Genomic DNA, 26,611 nt, shown 5'->3' with positions numbered 1-26,611 from the left:
GTCAACACATTTTATCCATGTTTACATTTGTCGGATTACTCATTTGGCAGCAATCGTCCTTGTTGCTACTAAAACATTGTATTTTACCCAGTTTCTATAGTAACAGTAAACAAGTAATGCTTAGTAAAAAGTTTAAAAAATAAGAGTTTTTATTAATCGAGCATTATTGCACTAAACAATCAAGCCATTGTTCGATTTGTCTTTGTCAAAGTTGTCAGATTGTTGAGTGATTGTTGCAATTGTTTTATTTATTTTTTAGCATTGTTAATGAACATTTTAACAATATTTATTGTAGTTAGATAGTTATAACTGTTACCATTAAATAACAACATTATTACAAAATGTATAGCTTACACGTTTAATTTGTTAGACATTTTTTTACATGTATAAAACCCTTGAAAAAAGGCTGACATATTCTTAGTAAAATTATTTTCACAGCCTATTTAAATCTATTTTTTATTTTAAAGTGCAAAATAAAAATGTAAATTTTGTGTTAAAAATATACTTTGGTGCTATCTCAAGGTCAAGGTGCATTCGTTTGTAATAAAATGTAATCAATGAAGAAAACATCATAAGTAAAGTTTATTACTTTGCTATATTAAAATAAATCTACTTTAAACCATCGAAATTTAATTCTAATAAGGTTTAAACTAATACTGTTCTAATGATAAACTTGTATTGTTGATATTTATGTTTTATTGTTAAAAATCTTTTTTTTAAAGAAATATAAAAGATGGACAAAGACAGTGAAGCCAACGAAACTAATAACAAAGAAAAAGAGCAAAATTCTGGCATTTGCCTTCAACGGATTATAAGCCAACTGGAATTAAATAACCAAGTTAGTAATAAAAAGTTTTCATTTATTTTTTTGTTTTTCAAATTTTGTTAAAACTGTTTTATGCGTAATAGTTATTTTTTAGTTTATATATTGATAATAGCAGTAAATTAGTTTAGTTTTTAGTATATATGTTGAGTGCTAAATTTAAGCTATAAAAATGTGTAATAAATTTAAGCTATAAAAATGTATATAAATTTTTTTGGTAATTATGTTATCATTATTATTATTTCCCAATATTTCTTTGTTGTTATTATGAAGATATTTGTGTTTAGAAAACAATTGACCTTAATGAAACTATACAAGAGATTTTTAAGCCAACTAAAGAAGGTAAATTTTTATATATTTTAATTTAAATATATGATAAATTGGTATATATATATACATTTTTAACAAAATTTTAAAGATAAGTTTTTATATGCCAAGCCATAAGAATGGGCAAAAATAATATTCAGATTTTGTAAACATTTAAAAAAAGGTTTTTGACACGAAAAATTTAGGCTTACTAATTCCACAATCTAGAAAATTTATTTGTATTTGTGCCAAGGTTAAAGCAATTTAAAACCGGAAATATTACAGCACAACATCCTAAACCAAATATCAATTTTTTGTATCATTTTGCCAGAATCGATAAAAAATATTTCACTAAGGCTTGTGGTGTTTAATCTGGGTAAATATCAGTTTTTATTTGCAGAGGGGCTTGGCAAGAGTAATCAGAAAAACACAGAAAACGGTGTGGAGCAACATGAGACTGTGGTAATGATTAACATTCTAGTCAGATTACAATTTGTTTTCTTTGTAATGCTTTTTTACCTCTATACGTCATCAGATTTAAATGCACAGATTTTTGTTGTTCTATTTTGAAAAATTATTTAATTTAAAAGTTTTTTGATACTTATATATATAACTCTTAAATACTTATATCTAAACAAGAAATTTTCGGAGAATTTTACATAATTTTGTGAATAGTTTATTTAATGTCATGTTTTATTAATCTAGATTGAAGGATTTCTTCTTGCAATTGAAATTAAAAATAAAAAAATAGTTTCTGCTTCGGAACAGATTTCTAAATTTTTGAATTACAATGAGGTAAATATTAAATTGGTACTTTATTAAGATGTGTTAATTAATAAGTTTACATATAGAATAATGATTGATTTGCATAGGGCATAATTTAAACATGAATGTAAAGAATTCTGCCTAAAAATGATTATCGAATATAATGCTTATGCCCTCCAGGCTTCTTGCATATCTGCGCTAAACCAACTACCAGCAAAAATCCCATATTTTTTGATTAAGTAAATTCTTTTTTGTTGATGAACAAGTTTATTAACTTGTTGAATAATAAACTTTGTTTTACAAGTATTTTATAAATTGGGTTTTAATGAATGTGCCTAATAATTTAAACCGCAAAGTTATGGAATTTTGTGAAGGCTTTACGTATTATAAATACAAAATAAACATTATTTAAAAAAAGAAAAATTTCTGGACTAAAAGTAGCGACCGATTTAAATTAAATTTTCTTTTAATTTTAGAATGAATTGTTGGATAAAAAAGTTGATGACATCATAAATTCCAGATCAGAAAATTATTTTGCAAAGGCTTTCTCCCAACCAGTCAACTCTTGCAAAGGTATGTTGTACTTAAAACATTAATGCTTGCAATATCTTAAGATATTAATTCACTGATTTTTGTCTTTGCAAACAATTGTAAAATATAATAATATCTTTTTATTTTTTAAGTTAAAAACATTTTAAAAAAAAAACAATATTTATTCTTTGAATTGATTTGTTTATGTTAAATTTTTATCTCAAAGTCTGCTAAAGCTACATTTTTAATTATAATGTAAACTTTATGGCACATTCATTTGGTTGTCATCTAAATATTATATAACTATATTGTGGATTAGCTTTTTGTTTAAATTTTCTTAACCAAAGAGTCTACCCTTATAATCTATAAAACCACTTTACCTCACGAGATGGTACCAAGCTTTATACTTTACCTAGAAAAAAGATTCCAAGAAGTGTCTAAGCGAAAATATTAGTGTTTGCAAAATTATTTTAAGCTCTCAACGTTAATCTTAGTCGTAGTTCAAAAAGGGTCACAATCTTTAGGTTTTTGGAGAAATTTTAATCTGATTTTTCCAAGAATACATTTTTTAGTCGTTTGAAACTGACTCTAATTGAAAAAAAGGATTTTTTTGAGTGTTTAAAGCCTGGCTTTTTGTTTGTTGACTGTTTACTGTAAGCCACCTTCTTTCTGATTGAGCTTTTGTCTAAAACTTTAATTTAAATCGAAAATATTTATTACAATTCAAAGATTAACGCCCATTATTTAGAAATAGAAAGAATAGTTTTAAATCAATCTTAATTAAATATTAGTTTTTGTAATTAGATAATATTTTATTTATATTTATACAAATAAAATTTAGATATTTATTTGTTTTTATTAAAAAAAATGCAGATTCAAAACCAATAGAGTCTTTTACTTGTCAATTTTTGAAAAAGAAAGATGAAAATAATAACACGAAAGATTGTGATATTGTTGAACTGAAATGTTTATGTGTTTGTACCAATCTAAAACCCAGCATGAAATTTCAATCAGAAAATAAAGGTAATCATTACTTTATCTTTTTAAATTGATTTAAAAATACTTTATATTTTTTGTAAAGATTTTATATTTTATCTTTTGTTAATTGTATCGATCCATAATATTATATATATATACATGTAGTTTAAAATTTTTTTTGTTTAAAATTTTAAAGTATCTTGTCAATTTTATTTTAAATTTTATATAAACTTCTTTACAATAATTCAAAGTCTGTTAATGGTTGCTTTAATATTATAATTTAACTAAAGCTTATATAAAATTGAGTATGCATTATTTATAACGTTTAACAACGCTAGCTGTTCTACTACTACTACTACAAACTATAGTACAAAATAAATAGGAAAAAATAAAAAAAAAACAACAACATTTGTTACAAAAATAGTATTGTTATAATATTAGAGAAAAAAAATATATAATTAAATAATTTAATTTTTTATTTAATATTGAAAATTTTTTTGCAGATGTGAATGGTCGTTACTGTATTTGTCTGGCTACACCCTGTAAAAAAGTGTCTACCGATCTTTCAGCAAATAAAGTTTCTACTCGGGGTCCACCCAACCAAACGATTAACACTCGGACCGAAATCCCTCAACCAGAAACTTTTAAAACTCGACACGATGTCATTTCAGGTAAAAAATTATTCTCTAAATTTCATGCTAATTTTGCATAAATGTGTTATATATTTTTTTTTTAGTTTTTTATTTATTTCAAATTGTGATAATTTATTCTGTTACTTATTTTCTATCTTTACTATAAATTTTCTTTTGATATTACAAGTTATTTAAAATTTATTTTTAGGGAAAATAATTGCGATAGAGAACTACAACAAGTTAGCCGGGACAACAAAAGAAGAGAAAAACGAGTTAATTCGAAGATGTATTATAACCTTATACGATGTTAGATCTAATGGAATATCATTGGCTCAATCATTAATAAGACAAGGTAAAATCAATCCCATATTTTAATTAATTATGGTTTTGCACTAATTTTACTTTAAAATTCTATTACTTTAACTTAAATAAAATTAATAATTATTAACAGTCATTTTTGGTATGCAAATAATAATTATTAACAGTCATTTTTGGTATGTAAACTTAGTAATTATTGTAAGCCCTAAGTTATATATATATATATATATATACGTTATTGTTAGTTTTTGAAATAAATATTTTTTACAAAATTTTTACAAATTTTTTTTCTAAAAAAAAAAAAAAATTGTTAAAAATAACTCTTATTTATTTTTAGCTTTGGGAGTGGGTCAAGCCACAACACCAGCTTATAAGTTCATGTTAGCAGATGGTAGGTGGGTAACTGCACAGTCGAAAAGTAAATTAATAAATCAAACTGGTGAGAAGGGGAAGCCTTCCTTTATTTTATCAACTCATTTTATATATAGGTGAGTTAGGTTATATTAACAATTTGAAATTGAATTTTTGGTTTTGTAAGTTTATTAACAATATTTGTGTAAAAAAATGATCTTGTTATTAGGGTAATATTTTTGTTTACGACGGAATTGCATTTTATAAAATAAACAGACTAATTTAATACAGTATACAGATACATATACATATACATATACATATATACAGAGAAAACTAGTGAAAAACTTTAATGAATTTTCTTAATAAAATAAGTATTGAATTTAGGAGATATAAACACTAGATTATGTTTATTAAAGTTTTAGTAATTAATGTTTGGGGATGTTTACCACTAGGTTGTGTTTAGAGCTAAAATTTTACTAAACAGAATAAATTGTGTATTAAGTATCATATTTTTAAGGCAGATTTTGATGAAGGTATAGTGGGAAAATTTAAAGCAGAGCGAAAAAAAATTAAAATTATTATATGTTACAACTAATTTAATTTTTTTTTAATTAAAAAAAACTTTTATTAACAATTTGTAATAAAAATTAAGGCAACATGTACATTTACACATGTATTATATTAAGAAAAAAATTTTCACAATATTTAAAACATATGTTAAAAATAAAGAAAAAAATATATTATATCAAGTAATTTTTTTTAATAAGTTTAAGTAATTTTTAACCAAAACATATATATACACACACTTACTAAACAACATGAGACCTTATCAAATGGCTGTATTATTAACGTACAACATTCATCAATCGCATACAGATTTGTATGTTATAAAATAGCTGTAATCATTATTGTGCACGCGCTTGCTTAAAACAGGAAGTGATGTCACTACAGATATGGTTTAAGTGGAGAATAGAGAATTAGCACTCTTAGTTTTAACATTGTTTCGTGAGTCCCTAAACAGTTGAAAATTAAACGTAAATTTTAGGATTTTGAGTATTGTTAAATTGAATGTTTATGATTGATAGCGCATATTGCTTTGTATAAATTAGGCATTGATGAGTTACTTTATTGTTTATTTTATATTACAATGAGGTTATACTGTATGTTGTTAATAAATTTATAGTAAGCAAAGAGAGTAGTAAGGGCAATTAGATCATCAAGTTTGAGATAATCGTACCAAGTTTGTTTATAAAAATTTAAAATTTTGCATCCAATAAGGCTGTAAAAATTATATGATTAGTAAAGTATAAGTTAGTTAAATATATAATTTCAGCAATAATGAAATATTTATTTTTAGTTAACAAGCAATATTAATTTAACTTTTTTTTTTTTTTTAATCAGCTTAAGTTTGAAATTAAAAGTTTGTTAATTTTAAGGGATGGATCTTTGCAAGGACTAAGCAAAATTTCCCCTTCTATGAGAAATATTTTAACAGGTAAGAATTTTTGTATTGTTTAGTTTGGTTGCTATAAAACAATAATAAAAAAGTGACGAAGCAAAATATTTTTTTTATTTGAATGGAAATTTTTTGTTTAAAATCATATGTTTTTTGCTAAAGAATATATTTAATTAAAATTGTTGACAATTTGCATGTTAATTTTATGCAATTATTAATTAATAATATTCCAAACTGCTAAAGTCAACTTAAGTGGGTAACAGATGTTACTTTATGTTTAGGCTGTGAAGTCGGCCATCCCACATCAAGGATAATTAAATACAAAAAATATTTTTTTTGAATGTTTTTTTTTTAATTTTTTAGCACCAGTTGTTTCAAATTCAAGTTCCACATTTTCTTCAACAAACACAGTAACAACAGCCACAGTTCGGACTTCTTCTTATCCCAACTTCTCAGCTATATCGGTAAGAATTTAAGTTATGCAAATTCGATCGCTTCTGCTGAGTTGGCATGAGTCACTGCAACTCGAGTTTTGGTCTCGGTTGTAAAATGACTATGGTCGTTTCACATAAAAAAATGCATTTTTTAAATTGTCAAAGTGACAAAATGAGAAATGAAAAAAGAATTTGGTTTAAAATTTTTTTGTTTAAGTTCTCACATTTTAAAATTTTATTAAAATTTTTTTCTTAGAACGCAGTAAGTTTTTCGGAAACGCTAAATTGTTTACCATCGTGGTCAGGTGGAGAACAGTTTCGAACTCGGAACAGCGTAGACGTCGCACGAGAATTACTTGCTAGTACTGGAGCTGATCATAACAACGCTGAGGTAAGAAAAAAACAAAAACAATAAAAATCGTTGTGTTTGTGAATTTTAAATTTAAATTTTTCCGTTTAAATATTACTTGGTATCTACCCATAACAAGCAATTAAGAAATAAACAGAAAACATAACTATTTTGTGTAGTTTTAAATTAATTGTACTTTTTTGTTGCTTTTTTTAATTTATAAATTTTTTAGGAACTGGCGAACAGTGTTTTATCTCCACCTCCCCACTTAGACGGACATCTTGTTCATGCAATTGGTGGAAACAAAACCAAATCTCTCAGTTCAACTCCCAGCACAAGCAAAGGTAATTTAAATACAATAGAGGGTAGTGGAAACATTTTCATGGCACCAATTTGCAGGTTTAAAATATAAATATGCTGTTTCAAAGCACTGGCAAATAACTATAGGCCAATAAAAGTTGAGACCATATTAGAAACTTCAAAATGCAGCCAGTTGTGCTGGCAATTAAATAGTTTACTAAAAATTGAATAAATTAATTTATTATAGGCTGATCAAAAAAACAGCATGTTGCCGGCATATTACAAATTTAAAAATTTAGCCTTAGATGCCAGCAATCAACTAGCTAACTAAAAGGTCACAGAAAGTTTAGCATACTTTTTTTACATTAAAAATAAACTTAAATATACAATATTTTATTTGCAGAGGACAATTCTTCTTCTTCGGACAACTTAGCCACATTCCCCGGCCCTCCTTGCGTCGATCTTTCCAATTTCAAGTTCCCCAATCAGAATGGAAGTTTAGTTTTAACACCTTCAATGTTTGTAAACGGAATTACGACGATGCGGATTGAGGCAACAATAGCCACAAGTACGGAGCCCATTCTGACATCACTGCCTGATAGTTTAGAGTCAAGTATGGTGACATCGTTCGATGATTTTGAAAAATCGGATGTTAAAATCGAGAAAGTATTAACGGAAGGTTTTGGCAAAACTCCAAGTATCACTGATATTAATTCAGCTCCAAACATTCCCTTTGTTGCAAAAACCCCAACTAGTATTCAAAAAAGGGTATTTACCCCTCCTGAGGATAAATCTTTTTCTGCCCCAATATCGCCTGTGGTTACTCGACCACGAAGTGCATCCACTAACAATTCTGTTATGCCTGTTTCAAAATCGCTCAAGCGAAGTGCATCGACTTCGTTACAAGATTGTGGAATTGTGACAAAGTCAAAAGTGAAACCTATACAACCGCGTCGAAAAAGCAAAGATGCAAAATCCAAGACAACTGCCCCTAAAGACACTATTTTATCGCAATTGTTAAAATGCAAGGAACTGCCAGAAGAAATAGTATCGACTGCCCTAGGCACATTAGCCTCAAAGCAGCCTAGACCACTGGCTAAAAGTTACAGCGTGAAGTCGGACATGGGAAGTTTGTTGCAGAATCGTATTTTTCCTGCGACAGACATTAACATGAATCATATAACTACCTCAATACACTTGACTCCAACTCAAACTCCTCTGAGTAACAGTTTTGGAGGTGGAGTCAACTCTTCAGTATCCTCGATATTTAACAACAATACGCCAGCCTCCATTTTACCCAACTCCGGAGAAATTACCCCACTTTCAGGTGGGGCAAATTCTCATTTACCCTCTTTTAGTGAAGCAACTTCAGTTAGCAAAGAGGAGTTAGATGAGTTGGACGATATTATCAACGACTTAGTAAACTCTCCAGACATTTTTCCACCTGCTTTTAATGAAAACTCAAATTTAAACCAAACCCCGTTCAACAACCAGCAACAAAATACAACAAATATTTTGGCAAACATCCTCGACAATAATAATAATAATGAGGTAAATGTTGCTTGGTTTAGTTAACAGAATCTACACACAGGGATTTTAGTAACTGTTTTTAAATATAAATTCTGCTCTTGATTTGTTGTCAATATATTAATGACTTAGCTTGAATTTAATGACTTAGCTTGAGTCATTCCAAATACCATGAACTTATTGAATTTAAAATATTTTAAATTTACCTTAAATAGAAATAAATTAATCATCATTTTAAATGTCAAAATATTTTGCAATAACCATGTCTATGTGTTTCTTTAAATACTAATGTCAATGACAATTATTTTTAATAATTTATTAAATTTCCAGGGTTCTGCTTATCCACAAAAGAACTACCATTCAGGTTAATAAAAAAATTATTTTTTATTTAAATTATTTTTAGATTTTAAAAATTTTTAATTCCTATTTTCAAATGTGACTTTGGTTTCAAAAATTTTATAAGGTTTTGAAAATTAAATTTTTAGATCCTATGCTTGGAGTTCAAGTTCCTGCATCGACAATGAACCCACTCTACTTTACAAGTAGCCCCCAAAATGTATCGATGATCAATCAAACTCCAAGCCCCCAAAATATGATTGGTCAACCCAATTTTAACACCAGCCCAAACAATAGGGGGTTTATAAACAATGCAAGCCCCCAAATGTTTGTTGGGGGTGGGGTTTCCCCTGTCATTGAACAATGCCCCAACAAAACTATAACCCAAACGGGGGCAATGTCACCCAGAGTACCCCCTTCTAATTTACCCATGATTGGTAATACAGGAAGTTCCCCACTTTACAGGGACATAAATGGGCATGAAAGTTGGGGTAAAGAGCCTTTGGTTGATTTGGGGTCAATACCCCCGCCTCATGGGGTAAATCCCCGTTTACCCATCCCTAACTTCAGTAAGTTTTCAAAAATTTTTAAATATTTTTATATATGAAAATTTAGAGAAAGTTGTTTTTTTTAAATTACAGTTTTATAAAAGTTGTTTGTTAGTTGTTGAATTTTTTATTTAGATGTAAGACGAAATGGAGTTGCAGAGAAGTTGCTGAGAGAACAACAAGTTAGACAAGTACTTTTACTTTAATTTTCTGTAAAAATTTAATTCAAAATTTTAAGTTTGTTATGATTTCGAAGGATTTTTAACCACAGTATTAACAATTTTTTAAATTCCTAATATGCAAACTAAGATTTATTTTCTTACTATTTAAGATTTTTTCTTCTAATTCTTTAAAAAAATATCTTAAAGAGAAAATAAATAACAAACCAAATATGGAAATGTTATTTTTATTACTCTTTAACGTGTCATAATATTCATGTCACGCGTCACCTCACAGCATTTAAATCTCGTGACGTCATAACCAAAACACGTGACGCGGTGGTGCAACATAAAATGTGTGTGACGTCACTGACATATATCTGTTCGATTTTTTGCAGGCTGATTTAAGTTATCCGAGTTTTGGACCAATCCCGGTGAATAACAACAACATTTTATCGTCACCGGTAAGTTGGTCACGTGATCAGTTTGAACACGTGTTTGTTAAAGCGAAATTTTTTTTAAATGTTCCTTAAACCCATAGAAGGCAGTTCTACGACCTCTTAAATGTCTCTTAAACTCCTGTAAAGCAAAATATTGTTTTATTAAATACCCAAAGCATTGTTAAAATTGTTGTTTAATTGTTTTTTCTTATTTTTTAATTTTTCACTTTTAGACGATGCCCAATATGATGCCTTCCAACGAGATGATGACGTCACCCAATCCTCGCGTTAACGGAGGTCCTGGTTATGGAATGCCCGGCAACATACGTCATCAAACTTACGACATCAGGACCGGGGTAAGCATAACAACCATATTTTATTTTTAAAAAATTAAAAATTTAAATTTTTTTAAATATTTTTTTATTAAATTTTAGATGCAAGCCATATCCAACGGAGGTGGCTCGATAAGAAATACCCAAGATCTACGTCATCAGGTTAGTAACAACGTGACGTCACTCAAATATATTCGGCTCGGCTTTTAATTGGCGTGCGCGCGTTCATGGGTGACGTAGCGGAAATACGTGATTTGGTATTCGCGTATACTTATACAGTGTTTTATTTTTAGAACTATGTGTATTTGTCATATTCTCTTAATATGGTCTAATTAGGTTCGGTGTCTTAGCCATTCTCCTTACAAAGAATGTAATAATTTTTTTGGACAAAATGTTAAAATTAAAGTGCAAAATTTTGACATTTTTGTGCTTGATCTCTACTGCTATTATTATGCTGTGACGATCTTAAGTAAGACAGTATAAACGGTATGAACTCTTGCTAAGCCAATGCTTAATCAGCAACTTGATTTTCGGGCAATTACAAGCTATAATATCCCAACTACCAAAGGTAACTCGAGAATGGGCCTGGGTAACTGATTTTGGTCGTGAAGTCGATCTTCCCACAGCGAGGATAAATAAATATAAAAAAATTTGGTTGTTGACTACATGACATACAACACATATCTTTTTTGTTTATTCTGAGTCTATTAAAAGCTAAAATAACAATACATTGAATAATACAACTTTTGTTCATAATTGTTCTTAACATTTTGTTTAGTGTGTTTTCGTACGTTTTAGTTGTACTTATCACCCCATGAATAATGTGTAGCATTATTCAAAATCGATTCTTTTAATTTCACATTTACGTATTAATCAATTGAAAACGGGTGATTCATTTTACTACTATAAATCAGTGAATAACTGAATCACTTTTTCGATTTGAGTTAAAACAGTTTCACGTGTGTTTAAAAGTTTCAAGTTTTGTAATCTTTTTTTTTCTAATTATTTTTTGAATCTCTCTTAAATTTTAACATTTAACTTATACAGTTGTTTTTTTTTTTGAATTTTTTTTTTAAGTCGTGCGTTTTTTTTCATTTTTTTACTTAAGTATGTTAGGTCCCTTTTTCTTTTATAAAATTATAATACGTTGCATATTTTGACACACAAATCAATCATATTAATTAATGATATAAGGCAATGATGTCATATCGTAAGAGTCATCTTTATAACTCTATAAATAAGTTACACTTTGTTTTGCTTTTCTGCAAAGCTTCACTACGCAATTTTGAATTATGCAACTTTATCAACAATGTTGCAATTAATAATAAAAGGGAATTAGTTTCCATTTTTAAATTATTATTAAAAAAGGCAATGGAAAATTTCAGTAGAGAATTTTTTTTTTAAATAAATTTCACAAAATTTTTTTACAAAAAAAATTAAAAATTTTTTTTTTTGTTTTTTTAGTTACATCTTCGTCTCCATCAACCAAACTCTTTCGAAGGCGACCTTCAGCGGGCGAGACCCGCCGGTAATTCCCCCTTTCCCGTGTCCAACGTTCGCCCCAGGACGGACATGACGTCATCAGGAATTCTGGCGCAGCAGAAAAACGAATATTATATAAAGCAACAAAAGTAATTATTTTTTTTTTTTTAAGTTTAAAGAAAATTAAAATTTATTTTTTAATTTTTATTATTATTTTAGATTGATGGAGCAACAGAGAATGGAAGTGAGCCCTGCTATGCCATCTGGCGGTCGTGACGGAATCTTTATGTCAGGTTGATTTTTAATTTTTATATTTCAAACCTGTGAAAGTACTTAAAATACGTCATCAATATTTTTAATGACGTAATTAAAATTTTAAGGTCCGCAAAACATCGTTCGAATTCACAACCAGTTTCAGAGACAAAACTCTTACTCACCTCGCCAACAATTCTCACCACCAGTCGGCGCCTTGCATCAGGTGAGACCCCAGATGATGACGTCATACAACCCAGGTATGCTGCGGCAAAACAGCGCCCCAAATTACCCAGGCGGTGGTGGTTCCCCTCAGTCACCCATGATTGTTCCGAACTTCGGCAAAAATTTATCATCGCCAACTTTTAACTCGCCCCCATCGATTATGACGTCACAGTCTTTGGGGGACAAGACCCTGTTGGGTAAATCCACGCCCCCGAAGCGAAACCGCGCCAAAAAGCCGCGAAAAAACGCAAAATCGAAATCTACTTTGAACCTCGCTAAGGATTGGAATGGTGGCGTGGGAAATATCGGACCCGGACTTTCGGGTTTGTATTCTCACGGTGGGAACGACTCATCGAAAGTTAAACCTGTCATGCAAATGATGCTTGGAAATATCCACCAGCGACCCCAAGCCACTTTCACCAGTGGAGGCTTCGTGCAGGGTAACCAAATGACGTCATCTTCGCCTATGATTATGACGTCACCTAACAACGGGAACGGACAAACGATTAATTTAAATATGATGATGGATCAACAAAATCAACAAAGACAAATAAACGTAAGATTCTCAAAATTTATAAAAATCAAAAAAGTTAAAGAAAAAAAATGAAAACTTTGTTTTTTTGCAGATCCCGGCTTCCTCGTTTCTCAAATCGCCGCCAGGTGGCATCAGTGATTCGTTTACGTCACCAAACGCATCACTCAGCTGGTCTGAAGTTAACAACACACTGGATATTGGAATGGAACTTAACGTAAATATTTAAAATTTTATACTTGATAAAATTTAAATTTCTCATACGTTCAGGGTATTAGACTTAGGTAAGACCCTCTTTAGACCAATAGTACGGAGGTTTAAAGTTTATATACAACATGTACTTGGTTAGCATGGACATTTTTTTTTCCATATCACCTAAAGGTGATAGGTTTTATATTTTGTATTGGGAAAGGGTGTGCTGTTATGACGTGTTTTGAGCTATCCGTAAACGCCGGGCTCAAGGGCGAATAGTGTGACGTTGGTGCGGCTCGAACCCGAAACCTTACGGCTCGTAGTCCGACGCCATACCCGGTTTTCCACACTACCGGACATTTTATAAAACTAATTTTAACTTTATAGACTTTACCTCCCACATTGGACTCTAACTTAAATCAAAATTCGATCGCTCTAACGAATGGAAATAATAATCTTTCGTTCGGTTTTGGTGACGTGGCTCTTAACTCTAACACAAACAATAACAACCCCCCCGGATGTCGCTACACCGCCTCCATGACGTCATCGCCGATTCCTGTCAATGACGTAGAGTCGATGACGTCGCAGGCTAGCCCGATGAAGCGAACCGGGCAGCGGAAAACAAGTCTCCTGGAAACGCTGCTCCTGAGCTAGATTGTCGGTCACGTGACTTCGACCACGTGGCCAACACACTCGGTCACGTGATTTTAATTTAAATAAGCCCTTTTTCTTATAATATTAGCAATAAAGTTAGATTTAAATCCTGCCATGACCAATTTTAATTTCCAAGGTGAGAGACAAGTAAAGGTGTCGCACTTTCATCAGGAATAAATCAAAACCCAACTATTTCTCTTATTCTTCTATCCCCACTTACTCAACATGTTTTAAAGGTACAAAAACATTCTTTGTTTTTTTTTTCAGGAGGTTTTCTGCAATACACTTTTATACCGCCAGATTTTTATTGAGTTTTAGAATTATTTTTGATTTTTTTTAAGAAGATTTTATCGTAGTTTAATTTAAATGTTTCGTCTCGTTTAGTTTGTTCTGTTCTTTAGTCTGATTTAACTTTATAAATATTGCAAAGTGCTTTATTTATTCTACATGATACTTGATATTGTTACACACACAAATTTAAATGTACAAGCATAAAAAAACAACCTGAAAAATTATATATTTTTTTTCATTTCCAATACTTTTTTTACGGTACGCTGCCTTCTCAAAATTCTGACGTCACCAGTTCATTTTATGACGTCATCAGCTACTCGGAATATTTCGATTTTGTTTTTTTTCTTGTTCCGAATAGTATGTTGTTGTTGTTGTTGTTATTGTGGAAAGGTGCTTTATTATCGATGTCGTTCAAGTTTCCAAAAGAGGATTAATTTTATTTTGTTTCACTGCTTTATTGCCGCTTTATTTATTGTTCCTACACGTGACGTCACATATGACGTCATTTATTTTTTTCGTGACGTCATAAGCAAGTGACAGAATTTCAGAGTTTTATTTTTGTTTTTTCGATAAAGTTTCGTTAAATCATTATTATGCCGATACAAATAAAAAACAAGCTATTTTAAAAACATTAGTAACTCAGCAGAAGCAGCAGCCGACGTAAGATGTTTGTTGGAATGTAACCCATCACTTGAAAAAGTGCTTACAAAAGCAACAACTTACGAAGGGGAACGACATTAAAGAAACATTTATCCATAAGATGGGATACGTATAGCAAATAAGGACGAAAATTTAAATCGACATCTTTACAATATAAACAAGTGAAGTTAAAATTGGCTACAGACACGTTATACAGCAATTCATGCAAGTTTACTTAATTTATAAACAAAGTATATCTACGAGGTGGTAATCATTTTTGAATTTAAACAAAAACAAATATGCAGTAAAAATTGTCCAGTAGGTATGATGATTTGAAATAAAAGTGGCAAAATATAGTTATATAAATGATTAAAAAATATTTGCATTGCTTTTCTCTTTAGGATAAAATAACAGCTGAGTTTGTATAAACGAACTTAAACAAACTTATCCAATTTCGGGTAAATTCTTCACACCTACGTTAAGACTGTTGTTTATTTATATTCGAATTTAGACGTGTGTCCAATGTAGTCAAAATTACAAGTCGCCTTTCTCGTATGTTTAAATGCAGGGAATGTAACTTGGGTTTGTAAATTTTGTTTTTTTAACTACTCTAACGACACTGGGCTGATATTAATTTGGGGTGAAATGGGATTACATTTTAAAGCGAACTCGAACGAGAGTTATTGTTTTTAAAAAAACATTACTTAAATAATTATATTTTCTTTAAAAATATTTCAATTATTTTTAACTTATATAAATTTTTTTTTTATTTTGGTTTTTCGCACATTGATAAAAGTAAATAATAAATACGATATGCAATTAATATTACAACAATGCAACGGAAAAAAATGACAAAATCAATTTAATGATTTAAAACATGCCAAAAGTATTAATGTTTACATAAAGATTTTAAGTATGTTTTGGCATGGTCACCAAACCCAATATGACGTGAATATTTATTTAATTTTTTTTTACATATTCTTAAAGAAATATTATTTTTTTTATATTGCGTAATTTGTTATTTAAAAAAATATCTAAACTTAAAATAACCTTGCTGATGATATCATGTTTAGTTATTACTTAGGCACGTAATCTTTGTTTAATACCCGCTATTAAAACTACATTAGGCCAACCGTGGTTAATCTTAAATGATATTTGATTGGTCAATTATTTAATGGCAAGTTCAGGACCACCTACTCGGTTCATTTGATTTGAAATCGATAAAATAACTTGGTTGAGATATTTATTAGTAATATTATAAAAATAAACACAAACTATTTTAAGTTAATACGTTATACATTAATACACAATTTAAAGCAGTAATTTAATAAGTTTATTTTTTAAAATTGGAAATACCACTTAAAATTTGTTTCTATGTTTTTAAAATGTGATTTTTTTCTTTAAATGTTTGTTTTTTTATGGATTTGGATAAACAAATTGCAATAATTAATTGCACGATTTTCCAAAGCGTTATTAATCTTTGCTAATTAGTTGTTATACAACACCAGTGTCTAATATGCGTGTGAAAAAAACATACCAACCTCTCGCGAATAATAGAAAACTGCTGCTCCGTTAGCGAGGTAATTATCTTCATTAACGTGCCACGTAGCGACGAAAAGTATTCTTTTTTAACGCTGTTATACTATCACAACAAAATATCTCCGAATTGAAAAATTCCGTCTCCCTCGCTCCTTGATTGACGCTGCATTAGAGTAGCTCCGTTCTAATTGCGAGCGCTAAGACAATGGGCAATTCGGAAACGCGACGCTGGTATTGGTAAACAAATCTAGGATTGTTTACAAACGAGTGCAAATGACTGCCTCGTGTAGTAAACAAACGCGCAAAGGCGTCTAATTTGCGCGTCCACAACACGTCGTTTTTTACCTGTAAATGATTGATTAGCTAACTGTTGTTTTAGATTGTGTTTTTTTGCATAAAAACAAGTTTAATTTTTTGTACTGTCGCCTGTTTTTATTAAAATGTTTCTATTATAATAAGGTATCGCGTTTTAAGGTAATTATTGCATAATTGTTTTTATTAGCAAATTCTTTTTTTAAGATAATTTTTAAAATTAGATTTTTTGTTCAACTTATAAATTGTTTCAGTTTTGTTTATTTTTTTTAAAAGTAAAATTAATAAAATCTATTAATAAGCCAAAATATCCGAGTTTCATCACTTAAAAACTTTAACAAAATAAACCTACAAAACCAAACATTTTTCGATCAGACCTTAATTCTATTTAAGCATCAAATTGATTTCTATCGTTGCGATGTAACTGATAACAAAAACTAGATTGCAAAAATGTAATTTTTAAAAACATAAAAATAATTTAACAAGGCGCTTTTTTATTTCAAAACCAAGGTGAATTTTTACCTTAATTTTTTGGCCAAATTTTTTCTAGAAATAGAGTACAAGGCCTTGGGGTAAAGCATTTTCCCAAATAAAAACAAACAACTGTGTGCTGTTAATGGTTTAACATCTGCTTCTAGATTTTAAATGTTGATTAAACTTTTTTATATTTTTCTAAAAAACAAAAAAAAATGTGTAAAATTTTACTATGGTATTTAGTTTGTTTTCGAATTCTTTTTAAAGAAAAATACTTTTATTTGCTCCAAGGCCTTTTGAATTAAGTAATTACTATTTTCCTTCACCTAATATTTACAAGTTAATTTAAAAATGAAAACAAATTCATATTTACTTAAGTATTTTATTTATTGATGACGATAAAACGAAATAAACGATTATAATAAGAATATAAAAAATATAAGAAAAATTACACAAAAAAAAAACATCAGGTAAATTTCATTGTACGTCGTTTAGAAAGAATTTGTGTTAAAAATACAAGCAAACTGGCAAGATGTAAAGTTTAATTGCAATAGGTATTGCAAGATTTTTAAAAGCGAATTGAAATAGATAAACACCTTTCGTAAGTGCTTTGTTTATAAATTTATCGCGAGGGCATTCTTGCCTAATTTCAAAAATACTTTTTATTAGCTATTACGTATTGGTTATTTTAAGTTGTACAAAAAATTATCTAACTTGATGGTTTGTTTGTTTTCAATATCGCATATTTGTTTAGTTTTTATGCGATCGCAAACTTATTACAGTTCCCGCCCGATTTAATCAAGTTCTATTTTAGATATATGCTGATACGAGTTTTTGTTTCAAATAATAGGTTGTGCTGTGTGTACAAAATTAGCATAACCGAACGGGCGTTTTGCGGTGGAGATGACATGCAAAATTTTGGCGAGGCTTTGCAGAAACACAGAGCTCGGATTGTTTAACTTTTAAAGTTATTGAGAATCGGGTTCATCTAAAAAAGGCAGGTCCTTTTTTTCGTGTGTAGCACAATACCTATCGCAAATTTACTTCGACAAGCCTTAATCCTTGTAAATATGGATTAAACTGCGATTTTACATTAAGTTTAATCAACGAAATCGCGGCAAAGTCGACCTTCTGAACATAACACACGCAATATCGCAGTTATTTTTAGCTGCTGTTTATGAAATGTAATTTTTTTCGAAATTCTGGGTAGCGTGTTTGTTTATATAAAACAAGGTCGACTGTCAATTAAATTTCTGTTAATTCGTACGATCTTGTGCTAGCGCGTAAAGTAAGATTGATTGAAGATCGAGTCGAATTTATAACATTTGTAATTTTACCAAGTACATGAATATAACAATAAAATTTGCTGTTTTTAGATATAAAGCTACACGTATAGAAATTATAGCCTTAAATGAATTTAAAATAACATTTGTATCGTAAAGGACATTCAAGTAACGAGAAGCAAGAAAATATGAAATTGTTGGCAGTATTTTTCTTTAGGTACTGCCACATGCCCTTGATCGTCTAACAAGCCTTAGCCTAGCGTTATGTATGTGCCACACACACGTGGCGTACAAGCCACGGCCACCAAAGTCACAACACCGCCTTCACTTATAAGCGTTAACCTTCGCACTATATATCCTCTGTATTACTTCACATAGCACATGACTTGGTATCGTAATATCCGCTTGTGTAGCCGAGTGTTACTGGAATTGCGGTTGGCATGGTAGGGTAGGGGGCTTTTCTGTCTACCCCGTTTACTGTGTATGGGTCCATAGCACATTCAGTTTTAAACTTCATAGTTGGGGGTGCTAAATATAAAAAAAATTAATGTTATTTAAAGTTAAAAGAACATACCCGACTTTACTATAGACGATACTTGATCAATTAGTGTCAACAAATTTATCAAAGTGAATTTATAAAAAATAAATTTATATAATTAAATACATTATATCTTATGAAAATATATTTTAAAAAATGATAACAACTATTTCCCATGAGAAATGTGGCATTACAAAAGCTTTTTGGTTTTGAAATTTGTTTTATCAGAGTTATGACTAAAGTCACTCCTAAACTGCCCAAACAATATGTAATAACTAACGAAGTATGATTAAAATTTTGGTTTTTATAGGACAAATAGCATATCGATATTTAAATGTATAGATTGTTATTTTCTTTCAAGTCAAAAGGTTAAAATAAACTCTTTGGTATTAAAAGTGTTTTTAAATCGTCTTCTCAAGATAAATTGTTTCTTTTGGCAGTTTATACTTTAATAAGTCTTTTTTTAATATTCTAATATGTTTAAAAAAACATTGGTTTTTAGCAATACGTATATATCTAAACAGTTAATAGATGCACAAAACAAGTTGGGATACACTAACGTTTAAGAGAAACTCCTGACTAAAAGGATTAATTAAACATGATGATGGAAAATATGACTGTATCAACACCAACAACATAGGAGAAACTAATGAACGTCAACTCTCCTTATTTGGAAGTTTTAATTAATTACAAAATGTGATTAAGCTCACGATTTTAAAGTTTTAAAATGATTTATTTAAATTTTGTGAAAGGTGTCGTAACAGTTTTTGGAAATGCTGTTACTCATTGTCGCTTAGATCAGTTTAAAAATGGCTTAATCCGTTTGAGAAAATTTCGAATTTCTGATTTTTGATATATCTCTATGGTTTCCTAATCACGGCTATATTTAGAATCTTACACATCTTTGAATCAAGTCTTTTTAAGGCGCCTGTGGATTTGGGTAATAGGTTTAACTTCCATGTGATATGTTACTTGACAAATCGTTTTTTTTTTGTTTTCTTAACCTTTTTGGGACCGTTATTTTAATCGCAATTCTTATCCGTCGAAGTTTAAAACGTTTTTATAACATATTTTTATAGCGCGGTAGAAGTATTAATTGGCTTTAAAGATTGCTGGTAAATTTATTAGTATTGCTTTGGGTGTTTTTGTAAGGTAATTGCAAGGCTATAAGAGTCTTTTGGGCTCTTCCCTAAGTACAATCAAAACAAAAAAATTGAAACACAAATTTTGAAAAACGAAATTTTAATTTAATTTTTTTTTTGAAAAATTTTGACTGAGCTTCGATAAAGAACTCGACAACGGCGGTGAGTGCAACCCGAGTTGCTTTGCCAACGGCACAATCTTTCAGCGGGCGCTTTTCCGCGAAATCGAAGCAGATCTGTTGGTGCAAACGAAGTTTTGTAAACAATAGGTACGTGGTAGGGCCAGTACGCTGCTATTCTTATTAGACAACGGACAGATTCGGGGCTTGCCGCTAATCTTATTCGTCGATTTTTTCCAGGAAGTTATTGGTTCCGCGCATATCAAAATTTTGTTGTATGTCGATAAGCGGTCGTCGAACATTAATATAAAATATTACATCGATTATAAATTTTTTTTTAATTTAAATGTAAGTTTGATATAAGTATATTAATTGTTTAATTTTTCCTTGGAATATGTTGTCGATGTATATATGGCAATGGGTTGTTGTTGTACAGATATAATAAATAATTTTTTTGCTTAATTAAACCAAAAATGCAGAGATGTGTTAAATATATTAATTGAGTATTTTTACAAGTGATGTCTTTGGTAGAAAAAATATTTGTGGCTTGTTTACAAGAAAATAGGATTTAATAAAAAAAAATTATTAAAATGATTGATGTATAATTTTATGTATTATTTTTTTTGTTGTTTAACTTTCAAAAGGAATCCTTGATTTAACCCAATACACATTTAAAACTATAATTAGCAACTACGTCATGCTATGAACTATGTAAGGTAAAATTCTTTGAAAAATTTCAGTCCCACCGCACAATTTGCCATAATGAGTAATGTGTTATTGTTTAGGTATTTTCATTACAACGCCCATCCTATCTCATGCTACCGGCCAATCGTTATTTAATTAGCAACGCTTAAGCTGTGATGTACACAACTTTTGCAACTGTATAGTCGTCTGTTGATTTTACACAAGTACGTTGTGTATGAAAGGTGGTTACTAACGTTACTAAGGCAGCACGATGCCGTCGTCAGTTCATCACGATCCCTTACACTCATGGTCTTCAGATATGAAACGTGTTACTAAAGTATTTGCGTCGTAGATATTGAACTCACGTTCTGGATGACAAAATTTTTTGAAACTATTTTTATGGCCTGTGTTTGTTTATGTGTGTTGTGTCAGATTATCAGTTTAAAAAATGCAATTGATCCCTTAGTTTGTTAAAGAAATAAATAAAAAGCTGAATTAATTTATAAAGTAATATTAAAACATATTCTGGACTTGTTTACAGCCTTTTTACAGTGTTAAAATATTAATTTTTAAAAAGCAATATATTTTTAATGCGCACAAAAACAAAATGGCAGCAAGCGACCAAGAGAACGTGATTCAAAAACCCGAGTTAAGTGCGGTAAATTACTCGACGAAATTGAACACGATTTGCGATAACTTAAACACATATTTTATTACCACGTGGTAAAAGGTTTAATCCAGCCTTTCGTTGGTTAATAATGGGTTTAAAGATTGCCCAATTTGCAAACTTTCTTGGACGTGTGGCCCATTTACTTTAAAAATCTCTAAATTATAGCCTAAGCCCTGTATAGGTTAATGGCCTATAATTTAACATTTAAGTGAACAGTAAGGTTATAAAGAATAATCTTTTAGGGCCCTATTTAACGTTTTAAAATATAAAATTAAGTTTAAACGTCGTGGTTTTAGGGATAGTCCGTTAATTAATTAATTAATTTACACATGCCTAGGTAAGACATCGGTTTCTTAAAGTTTTTTGCATGCTGTGGATGGATTTTAAGTAAACTTTTTTAGGGTAATTCCGCTATAAACAAAACGATCCTAATATTTTTGAGGATTACATAAATGGTTAAGCATATTTCTCCCAACAGTTGTGTTATAATCTTATCGTAAGTATTATAAGGTCAGGACTGGAAAGTCATAAAAATGTCGTTCTAAGTTGGAGTTGGTAAGATTTATATTTTGATCGTAAATAAACTGCCGTTTTTTTGTTCTAGGAGAAATTTTGTTTTTATTTTAGTGAACACTTGGATGGGAGAAAAAATTAAATTAAATTTTTTTTTTCTATTTTCACGGATTTGGATAGCGTTTCTACATATTTTAAATTATGTTACTTAATGCGAAACCTAATTTAAGACCTCAAATACAAATAAGATTATACAAGACATTTATTTAGAAACAAAGTGCTATTTACATAATATTCAAAATCACTTAAAATAGAAAATAATATTATTGCCTTGCAAAGTAACCCTTAGGTTTAAATTATTAACGTTATATTCGCACTGAAACATTTCGATATTTATCTTTTGTCTAACGTTTTAACGCTCATTTTTAAGATTCTGATCAGTGTTTTATTGGAGTGGAATAACGATATACATTTATCTGAAATATCTTTGAAAATTGTTAAAATATTAAACATGTATTAAAGGGTCTATGTACAATTAAGGTGTTTTGTTGTTATTTTTAAAATGTTCTGATAACACAATTACTAAGCGTTGATCAAATAGTTATTTTTGTAAGAACTCTTGTATCTGATTATGCGTCAAATATAACCTAGCCCAGTTCAAACACGAGTTGGAACTTTGGTTCGAACACTAATTATTTTTCAAGCCAAATTCATTAACGTCGGCGGCGATTATGAAAAAATTCATAACACGACAACTTTATTTTCTCATAAAACCTACCCTGACGGTAGACAAGCAGTCGCCAGAACGAGCGAGCTCTGATCTTATCTAGCACCGAGCCTAATCAATCTTGCGCTCTTTGCTCTTGCATGCAGCATCTTCGCGCATACGGTTATAACATTAACTTATGGCTAGAACTGGATCGGTTAGTGCCAGATTTAATTAATTTAATTGCGCGCCGGTCACGTGACCCAATTCAGCAAATCAAAATTTATGATGTCATCTTTTGATTCAACAAGTTACATCCTAATGACGATAATACTAGAACACTTGGTTATTAATGTGTATTTGAAATCCTAAAACGCCCAATTACGATCCGCTACCTCGCATTTTGCCAGCGAGTTTTATCAAAAAATGACGTCACATTTTGGGTAATTAAGTCGCCCAATTTCCTAAAGAGTTTACGAATTGCCATACGGCGGGCAATTACACCTAGAATCTAATTAAGGTAATTGCGAATACGTTCCACGGGTACGTATACAATTGTGATACTTCTACTCAATTCGTGATGGTTAGTTAGTTACGCTTGCATGTAAACGAGGCGTCAAAATTAAATCCGAACCAGCTCAGATGCGGTTCTAATCAAGTCTTTGCCGTCGTGTTTCGAATCAAATTAGTCACAGGAATTATAACGTCGCTGCTCCTACCTTTTAACACATTCTTGATCCCATTTAAACTGGGATCGCAGTCAATTCTAACCGGATTTCAATTTGCTTTGTTCGCTCTATAAATGCCTAGGGGCTTATGCGTTTTTATTATATTAATTTCCGACCAAAACAGAGCAAATATTACAAGACTTGTGATAAAATGTCTAATTATAGAAATATTTTTTTTAATATTCATAAGAAATAAAACTAATATAAATTTGTTTAAGTTAGCCTTGGTGTATTTTATATTGTTAGTGTTCTGACAAGAATTTTATGACATTTTTAGTAATTTCTACACACATTGGATAAACTCAAAGAAGGGGAAATGTTATTTAATGTTATCAGAACATTATTTAAAACTAATGTAAATCAAAATATTTCTTTTATCGGACTAAAATTCCTTGCGCTCCTTAAAAGATAGGACAAGGGTTGCCCTCTTATTCCCCTTATCTCGATTAGTTTAATCTGTCAACAGTTTTATGTCGCTTGCCCTGATCTATACCAGATATTTTAATTTGCGCCAGAAAATAATTGTTACGCATGTTAATTTAGGCCTTTGTCCTAATTGTTTAAAATTTTAACCAAATTTGAATACTTTGTTGAAATAATAATCTTGCTTTTGATATGGATAGGATTTTTTTTAACAACTTGACCTTTTTTCATATTTTAACCAAATTTTATTTGCTGGTCTACATTTGCGAAAGTTTTACCATACATTTGATTGTCTATACTTTATCATTGTTAACAACACCTGCAGGTTTTCATATATACATAAGATTTGTTTACCCGCTTGCGGTAAGCGTTTATTTTACCGGTTGTGGTTCGTTTAAAATTTCGCGAGTATCGTTAGTCACCTTTCAATTATTTTCGGATTAAAACACTCGTGAATGTTGCCAAATCGAAAGCAAACAAATAAGAATAATGGTTGTTGTTTTAACTCGGTAATGACTCTGGCCCCGGTTGAATTCGACTCAAAACTTTTAAGAGGATTAGGTGAAAGTGGACGAATCATTTTAATCAAAAAACCGCGAATTTTAATCAGATTCGTATCATAAACCCAAGGTTAAGAAAAGGTTAATACCGGCTAAGTTACGAGCTTTGGAATTTTGCAACATTGTTCACGTGTTTGTTGGCATAAATATTTGTTCATATATTGCAAACTAGTTAAAATATCGTCGCAATGTACGCAAGAAACTTGTTTGACAAACAATATTTGGAATATACACAATATGAGTTCATATATTATTTAAAGAAATACTACGTGCAATATTTACCTTCGTAAGGAATATGATTTTCTCTTCCCGCTGCGTAAAAAGAGTGATAGTCCATTCTTTGCCCTGCGTTGACATTTCCACTCATCATTGAGTTCGGGTAGCTGTCGTGGCCGTTCGTGGAGACTGGATTTCGTGGCATATATGTGCCATGCGATTGTGGCGCTGACCCTGGCCAGCTGAACATGCTCCCGTGGGAGTAAGGGTGGTTGGCAATGGATGACATACTAACGGGTGACATTTGAGATGGGGTGTTGTTACCGGTTGACACATCAGTGCAGTTGTTTGGAAAATGTCCTTGATGTGCATGAGGTGAACTAGACGCGTCCGAATCTTTAGGTAAACCGGTTGGGGACGTGTTTTGTGGACTTCCAATGCCGTTACTTGTGATAGGGGGCATTGGGGCACCGTTAAAGAAATGAGCTGATGCCGCAGCGTTTACTCCAGTCGGATCGAATCCCATTAAGTTGGATCTGTGGTGTGGTGGAGGAGGCATGGCTCCGTGTGGCATGCCAGTTGGCCCGAACATCTCGTGGCCATAACCTTGTGGGCCCATGAGACTAGTCGGACCTCCAAATATGCCATAAGGTTTAAGCGCTTGGCACTTGCGTCTGAACCCACGAGGTCGCCTTCTAAAGGAGCCTTCTTCGAACATAAACTCGCTGGCTGGATCAATGGTCCAGTAATGCCCCTTTCCCGGCCTGCCCAGTCCTTTGGGCAATTTAATAAAACACTCGTTTAAGCTTAAATTGTGGCGAACGGAGTTCTTCCATCCTTGGTAGGAACCGCGAAAAAATTCAAACCGAGTCTGAAGAAAGTTGTAAATTTCGCTCAATGTGAGTTTCTTGGCGGGAGAGCTTTGAATTGCCATGACGATAAGTGCAATATAAGAATATGGTGGCTTTTCTGGTCTTCGGTGGCCCAAGGCATCTCCGTTTTTCTTTGGGTCATCCCCAGAACCCTCTTCTTCCGTGCTCGGTGGAGTCTCGGGTGCTTCGGAGTTTAAACTTAAATTTATGTCAATATTGGTACCTTCAATTTGCCCGTTGTCTGACAATACTGAATTATTTCCATCGCTGCCAAGTGTCGGTGCTTCGATTTTAACTGCGTTGTTACCGGAGTTGTCTGTGCTTAGATCTTCTAAAGGGGGACCTTCCAATGTGGGTGATTGCTGTAAATGAGGGTGGTGTGGCATTCCTGGGTGTTGTAAGATAGGAGGTACGCTTAATGATGAGTCACTGCTGCCAGGTCGGGTCGGGGTAGTTTCAGGTTTTGTGAGATGGTGCATAGGCTGGTGCATACCGTTTTGAAACATATGGTGTCGGTTGCCGTGTGGTAAGTGTTGCTGGTGGTGATTCTGGTGCCTTGACGGATCCATGGAATGGTGTAACTGCAGTGGTGTATGGGGGTTATTCATACCGTATTGTTGCCCCATAGATGGCAAGGAACGCTGTTGGGTAAGAGTAGGGTGGCCACTAAAATGCTGGGGTCCAGTGTGACTAAGACGAGCTTGGTAAATATCGATCGGGCTTATAACTCGACTTCGGTGACCCGATACTTCCATTTTGATTTCTTGTTTTCTCTAATCAAGTTGTGCAAAATTTAAATCTTAAACTTTTAAATCTGAAATCAAAATGCAACATTAAAATTAAAAAGTGTGCGATTATTAGTTAAAAGATTACAATAAAAAAAATTCTATAGACTTTTTTGCTCAACTACAAAATAATATTTCTGCCTTTGCCTCGCTTTTTACATTCTGCATTCTGAATAGACTTGCACTGCGAGCA

At 31.1% G+C, this 26,611-nt stretch overlaps 2 protein-coding genes across 2 annotated transcripts; one reads left to right on the top strand and one right to left on the bottom strand.

Annotated features, from left to right (window-relative positions):
* The first annotated feature begins 464 nt into the window (after positions 1-464).
* Positions 465-14,816, top strand: LOC145759110 (uncharacterized). Its single transcript, XM_082572863.1, has 26 exons — positions 465-575; positions 723-838; positions 1,111-1,165; positions 1,530-1,591; positions 1,835-1,924; positions 2,371-2,467; positions 3,299-3,448; positions 3,907-4,074; positions 4,244-4,387; positions 4,691-4,841; positions 6,144-6,202; positions 6,527-6,627; positions 6,854-6,988; positions 7,179-7,290; positions 7,650-8,797; positions 9,104-9,137; positions 9,259-9,678; positions 9,793-9,848; positions 10,214-10,279; positions 10,489-10,611; positions 10,690-10,749; positions 12,052-12,218; positions 12,289-12,362; positions 12,450-13,102; positions 13,173-13,295; positions 13,658-14,816. Exons 2-26 carry the CDS (start codon positions 734-736, stop codon positions 13,922-13,924), a joined length of 4,620 nt encoding a protein of 1,539 aa, XP_082428989.1. The 5' UTR covers positions 465-575; positions 723-733; the 3' UTR covers positions 13,925-14,816.
* A 3,650-nt stretch (positions 14,817-18,466) lies between these two features.
* LOC145759300 (uncharacterized) lies at positions 18,467-26,388 on the bottom strand. The gene is made up of 2 exons (XM_082573099.1): positions 24,828-26,388; positions 18,467-18,990 (listed from the first exon to the last, which is right to left on the bottom strand). The coding sequence occupies exons 1-2, from the start codon at positions 26,386-26,388 to the stop codon at positions 18,833-18,835; spliced, it is 1,719 nt and encodes a 572-aa protein (XP_082429225.1). The 3' UTR covers positions 18,467-18,832.
* Between the last annotated feature and the right edge of the window lie 223 nt (positions 26,389-26,611).

Source organism: Corella eumyota, chromosome 7 (assembly GCF_963082875.1).
Source record: "Corella eumyota chromosome 7, kaCorEumy4.1, whole genome shotgun sequence".
NCBI classification, from domain to species: Eukaryota; Metazoa; Chordata; class Ascidiacea; order Phlebobranchia; family Corellidae; genus Corella; species Corella eumyota.
This window is presented reverse-complemented; position numbering and strand designations above follow the sequence as displayed.